Raw genomic sequence first — 12,413 nt, forward strand, 5'->3', positions numbered from 1 at the left:
TAAAATGTTTTAAAGGAGGAGTAGGAGTCAGCTAGGAAACGAGGCAGGTGGAATGGAAGGGTGCTATTACATATATGAAGGCCAGGAAGCCTAGAGCACAGCCCCACTGGGCTGTGGCGCTGATCGTTTCTGCATTACCTTTTTGCTTTCTCTCTATTGGCACCACATTGACCAGTTTTGAGTAGTAGCTACACTGAGGTGTAGCCACATCAACTTGTTGAGTTGAACCACTCAAGTGTGGATGAACCACTGAACAGAATGAGTGTTTCTATAAATTCCTACCTCCTTTCGAGCTAAAATGGTAAAAAGAAGGATTTGGCTAATCTTGAATTATGGAGTAGAATTAATTGGAGTTCTAGGACCATAAAGTGAGGCACTCCTAAGGAGGCTAAAAGTTTCATGTTGACCTTCGTATGTGCCAGTAGATTATTCCTTCTCTGCAATGCCCAGGACGTTGTGCACTGGCTGCCATGGGAGATACCTCTCTCTTTTTTTTTATTTTTAATAAATGTGTTCAATAAATATTATCTTTATTTTTATCGTTATCCTTATTACTGCTGCTGCTGTTGTTATCACTATTGTTATTATTATAACTATTATTCTAAGTATTATAACTAGGTTACTGAAGACTTTCATGAGATTCAGCTACTTGAAGTAGGTCTGTTGTTTCATTTTAGTTTTATTTAATAGGAGAACTATATTAACCTGTTCTTTAAATGTGAGAGATTTTAATTTTAAACTTAGATGTTATCGACAAAAAAAGGTTTAGAGTGGAATGCAGGAGCATAAGTGAAGATTTCTGTTGACTATTTCACACATTCTTCTCCCTAAATGACCTTTATCGTGGCGCATTTGTAGGAACCGTCAGTTGGAAGGTATCTCGGTGGTAGCACAGCAATTTCATGAAACCTTAGAACCACTGAATGAGTGGCTTACAACCATAGAAAAGAGGCTGGCGAATTGTGAGCCCATAGGAACCCAAGCGTCTAAACTTGAGGAACAAATTGCACAGCACAAAGTAAGATACCCATCACACATTCGTAAGATTCAGTTTTCCATTTCCTTCGTGGTTTTATGACATAAATTTGAGTTACCTATTATTGTTGTGTTATGCATAATGGCACATTAAATCCACTTCAAATGGCATCCTTTCATTCTGTTTATGTTTTCATTTTTATTTGCCCATTCTGTTTGTTTCTCTCTTTTTTTAAACTTTATTTAGGCCTTAGAAGATGACATCATCAATCACAATAAACTCTTACACCAGGCTGTTAGCATTGGCCAATCCTTAAAGGTTTTGAGCTCCAGGGAGGATAAAGATATGGTGCAGAGTAAATTAGACTCCTCTCAAGTGTGGTACATTGAGATTCAAGAGAAAAGTCACAGCAGGTCTGAGCTCCTCCAGCAGGCCTTATGTAATGCTAAGATTTTTGGGGAAGATGAAGTCGAGCTGATGAATTGGCTGAATGAAGTACATGGCAAACTGAGCACGCTCTCAGTCCACGATTACAGCACTGAGGGGCTGTGGGAGCAACAGTCTGAACTTCGGGTATTTTCATTTATTTTATTTTATTTTATTTTATTTTCATTTCAGTTGTCATTATTTTCTGAGTCTTCTTTATTTCCATATTATTTTTATGTTCATTATGATTTAGGTTCCTTATAAATCGCTATGCTCAAAATAGACTTTGCCTTGCCTACAAATTACTTTTAATGAAATTGCTTTAAAAAAGAGATTGAATTTATCCAATAGGTGGATTTTACACTTTTCATTTGCTATTTTATTGTTGTATACAAAGACCCTTAATTAACCAGTACTCCAGTATCTCCACATAGTAGCTCACTTACATAGGTTCCTATGTATTTTCTGAAAAGGAGGGTGCTATGGATTATGGTAAATGAACCTGGGACATGGGCCACAATGGTGGAAAGAAGAGGGTAAACAGGGAACAATAATGAATACTTGAAAATGTGAGATGTTTACTCAAATATATCTCTACAAAACCCAGTTAAAGTCCTCTGATGTTGACTAATGCTAACGCTTATTTAATTTTCCCCCCCCACACACAAAAATGGTACCTGCATTTTAGGTTCTGCAAGAAGACATACTCCTCAGAAAACAAAGTGTAGATCAGGCATTGCTAAATGGTTTAGAACTACTTAAACAAACAACAGGTGAGCTATCTTTCAAATTAAATAATCATGGAGTGAACATTTTGCATTGCTTTTAAAATATTTTAGGGATAAGGGAAAATAAAAACTTCATAATTTGCGGGCCCCTCCAAGACTTCATTCTGGAGAAGGCTTTAAGGATTGATCAAGGGGATGGGGGTAAGGGTGGGGATATGATCTCACTTTTTTTCTCATGATCTCACTTGAGTTCTTAATGGAAGTCGGGGGTATTACTCATAACACAAAGTGCTGTGGGCACAGGATATGGTCAGGGAGGCTCACGGTGGAGTTATGTTAGTTTTCCACGTGTGGAAGGCAGTTGATGCAGATGAGCACATAGGTTGTAGACCTTTTTTTTTTTTTTTTTTTTTTAAATTTTAAGATAGACTGCATTCGGTGACACATACTGTGGCTATTCCAAGGCTTTGGGTCTTCATGCTTGAACTTCCTAAGAAAACGGGTACAAAGTAACTTGTTTTAATCTTTCCTTTGGCCATAGGAAAGTTTCACTGAACTATATCCAGTTCAGCACGTGTGTGTGATGGGGACAAATGCCGTTTATTATGGGTTGGAGGAATTCAATATATTCGGTTGTCGGAAAAGTCATGATGCATTTTTGCAACGAAAAACATAGAAAAAATACATCATGACTTTTCCTAAAACCCAGTAGTATCTGGAGCCTTAAATTAGGACTCTGAAGCCCAGGACACAATTTCTCTGTGTGTCTGAAAATGAGGTAGAGGAATAGTGCAGATGAGTGTACTATTTTTAATACACACACACACACATGTATATACACATATGCCAGGCACTGTTCTAAATGCTTTGTAAATGTAAAATCATTGAATTTTGATCATATCCTTATGAAGTAGGTTCAGTTCTTATCCTCATGTAATGATAAGTAACCAGGGACACAGAGAGGTTAAGTATCTTGTGCAAGGTAACAACACACAAAATCAGTATTTTTAGACTACAAGGTCAGTATTTGATCCCAGACAGTTTTTAACCCCTCTGCTGGAGAGCTGAAAACACCATACAGATAGATACAAAGATGATGCTTTCCGCATAACTGAAGACCCTATACTCCTTTCCAGTTTTCATATTTGCATTTTCAGATCAGTTTAGATTTGCCAGAAATCCTGGGAAAGATTAAAACCTAGAAAAGGGCTTCTCTTGAGTCAGAACTTCTTTAGAAAAATATCTCCTTTTTTTTTTTTTACCCACTGAAAAATCTCATCAGTGTACAATAATGTCTGAAGAAACCCTTTCCCCCACACCCTCCCCCCCTTTTTTTTTCCCTTTTATGAAATATAACATGCCTTTGAAATTTTAGGTGATGAAGTTTTAATAATTCAAGATAAATTGGAAGCCATTAAAGCAAGGTACAAAGACATTACTAAATTGAGCACGGATGTAGCCAAGACCCTGGAACAGGCATTGCAGCTCGCACAGCGGCTGCACTCCACACACGAGGAACTCTGCACCTGGCTGGACACAGTGGAGGTGGAACTGCTTTCATACGAAACTCAGGTTCTGAAGGGAGAAGCCGCGAGCCAGGCCCACGTGAGACAAAAAGTACGCACTTGTATCAGTTTGTTATCTTCTAGGGAGTCTTATTCACACAGGGATGAAATGCTCTTTTTCATATGCTGAAGGAGGCCTGGGTGGGTGGAGACCTGACAGGAACTGGCAGCAGATCAACTGTTTAAACTTTTAGGAGCTCAGAGATGAAAACACTGTATTAGAATTAATTTTCGGAGTCTTATGGTTGGGAGTACAGTTTATTACACAAGAGACAGAATGATGAAAACAGAAAAAAAAAAATAAAGGAAAAGGATCATTGTTTCCAGAGATAATTTGGTTAGAATAACAATATTTTTATAAGACACATGCATAACATGATGTGGCTCTTTTAATTATACTGCAAATGTGGTATTCTACCATGCTAATCACTCTTTTCAGAGATAGCGGCCTCTCTTTATCATCCCTGAAGTATAATCGTATGTGAAAGAAACGGAGTCGGTGAGGTCAGGCTTGCTGGGCCTATAATGATTCAACTGGGATGATTTAAACAGCCAGTGTGTCCTCATTTTGAGGGTCACTTGGTTCTGCCTTGGACTTGACTCTTTATTTTACTTTTCTGGTACCTGATTACGTAGAGGTTACCAGAAAGCAAAGAGTAATACATGTAAACTTGCTTCATTTTGTTTCCCGATTTTTAAACATTTATATTAAATTTCAAAGATCAAATCTTGCCATGTTGACAAATGAGTAGTTCTTAGGAATTTTTCAAGAAACACTTTCCTTTTTGCAAAATGCCTTTGAATAACAAAGGTGTATAGAACTGAACTGAAACTAAGGGGGCCAGTGTGTCGCATTATTAGCCTGCAAAGGACTTTAGCCCCAAATACGGTTAAAGGAAACGCCTGTTCAAACACGTAAGCATTACCCACAGATTTGTATGTTTTCTTAATTCTGCTTTCAGGAGCTGAAAAAGGAAGCTAAAAACAACAAAGCCTTATTGGATTGCCTTAACGAAGTGAGCAGTGCTTTACTGGAACTGGTACCATGGAGGGCGAGGGAAGGACTTGAAAAAATGGTGGCCGAGGACAATGAGCGCTACCGATTAGTGAATGACACCATCACTCAGAAGGTGGAGGAGATTGATGCTGCCATTCTGAGGTCACAGCAGGTAGGGGCACGTGGTTTGTTGTCTAGGCAGTACATTTTCTCCAGTTGTTCCCAGACCCTCTACCTGAACAAAGACTTCTGTTCATTGTGTTTCCATTCATTTGTTATGCTTCGAAATTGAAAGGAAGGGTTTGAAAAGAATGGGGATTACTTTGACATCTGAGTGCCAGGGCCAGGCTAGGCTGCACGCTGTTAACAGCCATCTGCCCCATTGTGTCCCAGACCGATCCTTACCAAATCAGCCCCTGGAAAGATCAGCCCTGCTTTCCAAGCCGCATGCTTCTTGCCTACATACATGCATGTTGCTGATGTTGATTTTATGCCTTGGCCAAATCTGATCTGTCTGTGAGTAAATATTTTGAGTTATCATGTTAAGTCAAGTATTAACTGATTATTTATATGCAGCTATGGCACAGAGAGGCTGTGTTTTTTCTAAAAAGCAACAGTTGTGTTGGTACAGATGTCTCTGAAAATGACTAAAAAGGGAAAAGTGATCATTTCTGACCTACCTGTGACTCATACAGAGTTATAGGTCCAGAGAGTTTTAAAGGCACCAACGCTTACCCACAGCTCCCGTAGAAAACTATGGGCAACCAGCGGGCTGCTGGACATAGACGTTTATGATACATGTTTTGATTAACTTTGACTGAGATCTCTGAATATTTATATGAAGTCATCAGACTCTTATTGCAGGCTTTCAGTGATGGGGGTAGAGTGGTGGTGCATTGTACTTCAGATAGAGCAGAGCTGGAGAAGCTATGTGACTAAGCTTTTACTAATACAAGCCAAAAGCAAGCAACACAAATCAAGCAGATTGCGTGGTAGCGTCCAAAATTAATTTTCTATGGTTGCCGTAAAAGTGTAATTTATACAGTTCTGAAAGCATAATGCTTCACTCCTCATTTCAGTGCTGTGCTTTCCAATCACAAAAGCTGATGAAAAACAAGGATAGCGGAAGGCCTGCCTGAGAAATTTTTGCGAGGGAGGGCATTCTTGCCTGAGGAATGTATTTTCATGACTGTTTTCAAAGTTTGGAGGAATTTCTATGCCTCATTATTATAAGAAAATAAGTGAGTTTATTTGCAAAGTTTACTCAAGTGTTTGAAATAGACTGAATTTTTTCCCCCTGAGATTTATTTCAGCAATTCAGAATTGGCACTGAAGGCTTCTCTAAATAGCAAGACAAATATTCTGTACTCTTGGGAGTAAGGTTTCCTTGAGAAGTTAACTGTGGTTGGTTAGTTCAGTGAACTAATAAGAAGGGCAAGGTGATAGGTTGAGCTCATATTGGTTAGTAAGCGCTGATATGTGTCAAGGTCATTAGCTGTAGCCCAAGTCTATTCAAGGCTTTATGAATGTTTTCTAAAGTTAAAAAAAAAAAAAGTAACCAAGTCAGCATATGTCTTCTAGGACCCAAAACATATATCCTTTAGGAAAATAACATTTTCCTAATAAAATCATTCCTAATAGAACATTTAAAGATTTTCTGAAAGAATATAGAAAAACTCATGGAAGAAAGAATGTACAAACAATATGGTCTCTATCTTTCCAGCCTTCTTTTTGAAGGAGAGAGTGAGAGAGAAAGTATATAATAAAAGTATCTTATTACCAGTAGGCCATACAGCTAATGTTAATTCCATTCACATCTTCTCATTGTTCATATGTATTTATTCTGTATTTATATGTGCACTCCTTTGAAATGCCTGTAAGTCTTTCTAATGAAATGCCTCCAGTAATAAAGAAAACCAATAAAATGCACTTAAGTCATAAAAATGAAAGAAAAGGAAAAAAAAGGAGAGAGAGAGAGGGAGAGAGGGAGAGAGGGAGAGAGGTACAGAGGGAGGGAAAGGGAGAGAGGGAGAGAGGGAGGGAGAGAAAAGATGAAATGCCTCCAGCAAGGCTAAACAGACACACAGGGTAGAGCTGGGAGGAACACGTGCCGTGTGCTAAGTGACTTGCCTGTGGTCCCACAGCCAGTATGTGGTGGAGTTACAACCAGAATTTAACCTGGATGTCATCCTACCTCACTAGAGTACCGTTTATAAATTACATAGAGAGGAAAAGTCCTGAGGGGCGATTCATTTTTTTCTAACCTCCTTCATTAATCTGAAGGCAGGTGCCATTACTGTAGCAGAATGGAAGAATATGAGGATATTTTCAATTTATATGGACACTGAGACATGAGAATGCAACACTGGAAGGATCATGAAATATCACTCTCTTGGCAAGTTTAAAAACAAATTGGTACCTGTATTTCTAATGTGGCAGAGATTTAGTTTTGTACTCAGAGGAATAGTTTCTAAACTCATAATTTTCAGGTTTATAGAGGAGATCATATATCTGAAATTATTTTATAACCTTGCCCACTTGCAGAGGTTTGGAATTAGGTCCAGGGTACACTTTGACACTAAACTATTTGTTTTCTGTTTACCCAATTATAATACATCATGAAGTATAAAAGGAATGGTGCAAAAAAAAAACACCTTTCAAGTTCGCATTAGCCACATATTTTGTACTATCTGCTTTTTGTTGTATAAACAAGTTGTCTACCATTCTGTCTCTTGGCTATTTGAAACACAGACATAATCTGACCACAGTCCATCTTCTTAGACATACCCCCTTTGTTTTATTAACACTACTTCCCAGATTTCTACCCCCAGCATAACCACACCCACAAAGTGACAGGGTGAGGATGTGTGCCTTGAACATGAGTTGGTAATTTTTACACTTATAGATTCAGTGCTTTGTCTCTGAATAACCTGGCTAAATTAAACTAGATTTTAAATAACTGAATGTTCTGTTTTCCAAGCATATTTATTTTCAGATGTTTCATCTTTTGCCCACAGAAGGTTGTTTATAATGTTATAACCTGCTTTTTGGAATTCATCAAATGCATAGGGACTTGGTGAACTGTCAGGCCCCTATTCCAGAGTGTCTTGGTTTCCAAACATCGACATGAACAATGTCCAGGAAAACATGGAAAAGAATTAAAGTTTGAAGAGAGAAGGAAAGCGAGCATACAGATATCGTCTAATTAGCACATACTTTGTATAACTGGCCTGTATAAGTTTAGTTTTTAGAAAAATTCTGATTTGACATGGTTAGACTTTTCCTGTTAATCTAACCTCTATCACAGTAACAGTTTTGGATAGATGTGCCATTAAACTTTGAAATCACAGGGCTAAGAACACTATGAAAGTTTTAGTGATGTTTGTTATTATTTGGTAAACAACTGAACAGTCTCAGTTATGGGCAAATGAGTGAGGACTTGTATGCGTTTGGTGCTACCGGTCAGCAAGCCCCCAATCTGACTCTACAGATTTGCAGCCTTTGATAATCTGAAGAGGATATTCTTTTTAAAAAGAGTTGTGCTTATTCACTACTTTTAGAAAAAAATCAGAGTGGAACAATGCAGTTTAGTAAATAGTGATGGTGAGCTTTATAAAAAAAAAACAGAACGAAACAGCTGCCTTCTTCTCACAATGAATGCTATTATCTGAGTTAAGAACTGTACATAGTTTTGCATGCTAAGGCTACACAAAGTAACATATCTTTGTTGCTTTCTTTCCCTAATTGCACATTGAACCAAACAAACCATGTAGAAATGGGGAAAGGCGCTTATGCTTAAAAAATGTAGAGACATGTAGCCTGCATTCTGACCACGGTAATACACCTCAGAGCAGTTCATTGTCCTGTACCTCTTACAAAGGTGCAATTGTCAGAAGTCACTCAGATGTGTCCATCTCCCCGGGTCTGAAAATCCCAGGCCCTCTTGGGCAATTCTGATTGCCTAGTTTGGTTTAGCCGGGCCATCACAACCCCAACATAAAGGCACATGAGTTGGTGGTTTGGGTGCAGTTCAAATAAACAGTTCATTGGATCATTAGGAATCAGCCGTGGAGAAAAATAACACCTGTTTATTATTTTTTTTTAAAGACCTAGAAGGAAACCTCCCCCACGGAAGTGAGACTTGTTTAGATCCTCCAGGTGTTGGGGGTGAGAAAATAGGCCTGTGTTATGAATACTGCAAAGCAAAATGGAAGGAAGTGCTAATCAAAAGAAAGTGATAAGACCCTAACCAGGGGAAGGGAGTAAAAGGATGTCCTCGAGGTTAAGGTTCCTTATCACTCTTTCTTTCTCAATCCTCTATTTCCACTCAAGGGAAACTTTCTAGTTAAGCACGAAAGCAATTTGTTGGAGATCAGAGAAATGTTTCAATAGTAAGTTAAAACCTACCACTTATTAACTGTTGTGGTATGTGAGCCATTTTTGGTGAAATCACGTGAATATTTTGAGTTCATGAAGCCCAAACTGTATACAAACTCAAGGATTAAAACATGGCAGTTAAGACTGCCAGTCTCTGGGGTTCAGATCAGACCACCTTGGTTCACATCTCAGATCCAGCGTTTACTAGCTGGCATCTCTGGTAAATTAGTTAACTTCTCTCTGCCTCAGTTTTCTCGGTTGTAAATAGACTTAATGGTAATACTCACGTTATACAGTTGCTGGGATTAAAGGAGATGTTGCATGTGAAGCACTTACTGTGTCCATTAGAAGAATGCTGACCCTTATTGTTTCAGTGTTTTTCAGGAGTATTTGGGGATAGCCAATGAAAATGCGTTTCTCTCGCTTGTAGGAAATTCCTGAAATGCTCGTTCAACTATAACAGGAGTTCAGTAGCTAAGGTTGATGGTTAGACTCCACTGAGGATACTGTTAAAATATTTCCCAGAATGCAGTTATGGATGCTAAGATTATCTACAACTTATTTGAAGTCAGTTTTTGCTACTTGTATGAGCAGTAAACACATTTATTAAAATTTGTCTAGTAATCTTGCTCTCCATGTTGCTCACATGTAACATAAGCAGTTCTTATGGTCCATTAGAGGTCCACACATTAAGTAATTTGAAAGAGTCATAGACCCAAATAAAATGCCTTGCTTTGCTGTAAATTGCTTAATGTAGACCCTGTGTCCATTCCATTTGTTGCTAAATATTTGGCAATAAATAAATATTGGCAATAAATATTTGCCAATTTAGTAAAAAAATTTTTTTTCCAGAACTCAGAGGGACATTTCTGCTTGAAGTCCTGTTTTCTTTCAGCAGAGCAAATATTAGCCTTGGTTAAAGAAACAGTGTTTGAGTTTCAGGTTTTCCATTTTGGCAACTTAGATGGTATCATCATACTGTTTTTCCTTGGATACTTTTTTTTTTCAATGAGACAGAGACATAGTATTAAACCAATATTAACACTAACAGTCTGGGTTTCATTGGAATTGTCTTATAAATGCTAAAAAATAGCCTGAACTCAAAACAAGAGGGGTAGTGTGAAGTAGTGTGTCACTTTATTTTTTTCAGGCACCAGCAGAAGAAAAATATCATTACTGTTGGATTTTGTTCAGGTATCTGGCAGCATTTGCACTCAGGTAGAAAGACCTGGACTGTTTTTCTCCGTTTTGTGTTCCTTAAGGCAATCATGTGGTGAAGTTATACTTCGAAGTTTCTTTGTATATGGCTTGAAAGCTAATAATCCATACATAGAAGACTCTTCCACTTTTTTTTAATAAAGATTTCTTTTTCCACATCTGAAGCTGCTGAGTTAGTTGATGAATTTTTTTTTTCTTTATCACATTGATCAATAATTGTTAATGAGCAGTTTCATCTGAAACTAAGTAACATCATTAAGATAGCTTTTTGAACCAGATTAAGATAGAATTTTTCAAATGATTCCTCAGGTTTCCTTCTGGAGTCCACATTGTTCTGATTTGCCCCAATAGCAGAAAAAGTGATGAGTCAGTGAACAAAACATTTGTTAATATCACTGTGTGCAAACCGTGAGCCTGTTTGATGTTTTTTGAAAAAGGTAGCTTCACTGAAATATGATGTGTAATGTTATGGGAAATAAAGGAAAACTAAATGTAGATGATATGAATGTACACACAGTTATTTTTGAAGTTCTGCCCATGTGTGAGAGCTCACCCACTCTGATGATTAATGCTCCGCATGTCTGTCTGGAACAACTTAGCACGTCAGTAATCCTGTTAAACATGTGACACTCAACGGAGAGCCGGGGGAGACAAATGTAGTCTAATCAGCATAGATGATAGTGTGACCTCTGCCCAGAAGCTTTGTAGCCTTAAAGCAGCCTGACTTTTGCATTGTTTTTTTAGTAGTTGTTGGTTTATATTCAGATTGTGTTCTGGTAACACTTCTAGAGATTGTTAGGTAAAGGGCTGTTAAGCCATGTCTTCCCTTTCATATATTTATGTAATAGAGTTTTTAAAGGTAAATGGAAGATTATTATTTTTATCCCTCTTATATTTCTGGTTTGGGCCCATTATTTTATTTATTTATTTATTTATTTATTTATTTGTATTAAAACTTTATTGGAGAACAGTATGTTTTTCCAGGACCCATCAGCTCCAAGTCAAGTCACTGTTTTCAATCTAGTTGTGGAGGGTGCAGCTCACTGGCTCATGTGGGAATCGAACCAACAACGAACACCGCGCTCTAACCACCTGAGCTAACTGGCCACCCCAGGGCCCATTATTTAAATGATTATCTACATTTTTTTTTCCTATCTAAACCTGCAAATAGCTTTCATATTTATTTACTCATTATTTAGTAAAGGTGAAAGCAAGTGGCTGCATGATATATCTAAAACAAATAATAATTTATTGTTAATATATTTTTCACTTCTATAATTTGTTATTTTTATTTGTGAGAGTAAAACCATAACACTATTCTTAATCAGTGCTGTTAATTTTTGTGCCAGGTGATTTCCTTATAATTAAGGAAAGTCCACCAGTAAGCTTTACAAATAGTATTTAAAAATAAAGTATACCCCCTGGTGATGAGGGTGTACAGCAAAACTCTGCTTGTGGGAATATAAATTAGTCCATCTTATCTGAAGGACAGTTTGTTAGTATATACTGAAAAGGCAAAATGCAAACAGGAATTTAACAGATGAGATGTTATTCACACAGAGCTTTTGTTGTTATTTTTTAATTAATTTGTTTTAAGATAATTGTAGATTCTCATGCAATTGTAAGAAATAGTACAGAGATCGTATTGGACCTTTTCCCCAGTTTCCCCAGTGATGATATCTTATAAAATTAGAGATCAATATCACAAGCAGGATATTGACATTGATGCTGTCAAGATACAGAACGTTTTCGTTATTAAAATGATCTCCCTTTTGTAGCCATACAGGTCCCCTCCCATCTCTACCCCCTCCTTAACTCCTGGCAACCACAAATCTGCTGTGTCTATAGTTTTATAATTTTAAGAATGTTTGAGGACTTTTCAGCCACAACCTCTTTCTCCTCTCCTTCTTGGTTTCTAATGACATGAATGTTAGATCTCTTATTGTAATTCCACAAGTCACTGAGTCTCAGTTGATTTTTTTTTTCCAATCTATTTTCTGTTATTCAAATTGGATCATTTCTATTGTTCTGTCTTCTACTTCACTGATTCTTTCCTCTGTCCCCTTCATTGATGTCATCTTTTGAGCTTTTTATTTGTTGTTATATTTTTAAGTTCTAAAACTTCC

The 12,413-nt window shown here is 37.4% G+C and overlaps 1 protein-coding gene across 1 annotated transcript in view; it reads left to right on the plus strand.

Annotated features, from left to right (window-relative positions):
• Nucleotides 1-12,413, plus strand: part of DST (dystonin) — a gene marked incomplete at its 3' end in the record, with an annotated part of 435,221 nt that overhangs the window by 399,218 nt on the left and 23,590 nt on the right. The window contains exons 58-62 of the mRNA XM_019624589.1: nucleotides 859-1,018; nucleotides 1,223-1,549; nucleotides 2,091-2,175; nucleotides 3,506-3,747; nucleotides 4,658-4,864. Of these exons, the coding sequence (XP_019480134.1) occupies nucleotides 859-1,018; nucleotides 1,223-1,549; nucleotides 2,091-2,175; nucleotides 3,506-3,747; nucleotides 4,658-4,864 (1,021 nt within the window). The remainder of the gene's footprint in view (nucleotides 1-858; nucleotides 1,019-1,222; nucleotides 1,550-2,090; nucleotides 2,176-3,505; nucleotides 3,748-4,657; nucleotides 4,865-12,413) is intronic.

This window comes from Hipposideros armiger, unplaced genomic scaffold, assembly GCF_001890085.2.
Source record: "Hipposideros armiger isolate ML-2016 unplaced genomic scaffold, ASM189008v1 scaffold_595, whole genome shotgun sequence".
Lineage (NCBI taxonomy): Eukaryota > Metazoa > Chordata > Mammalia > Chiroptera > Hipposideridae > Hipposideros > Hipposideros armiger.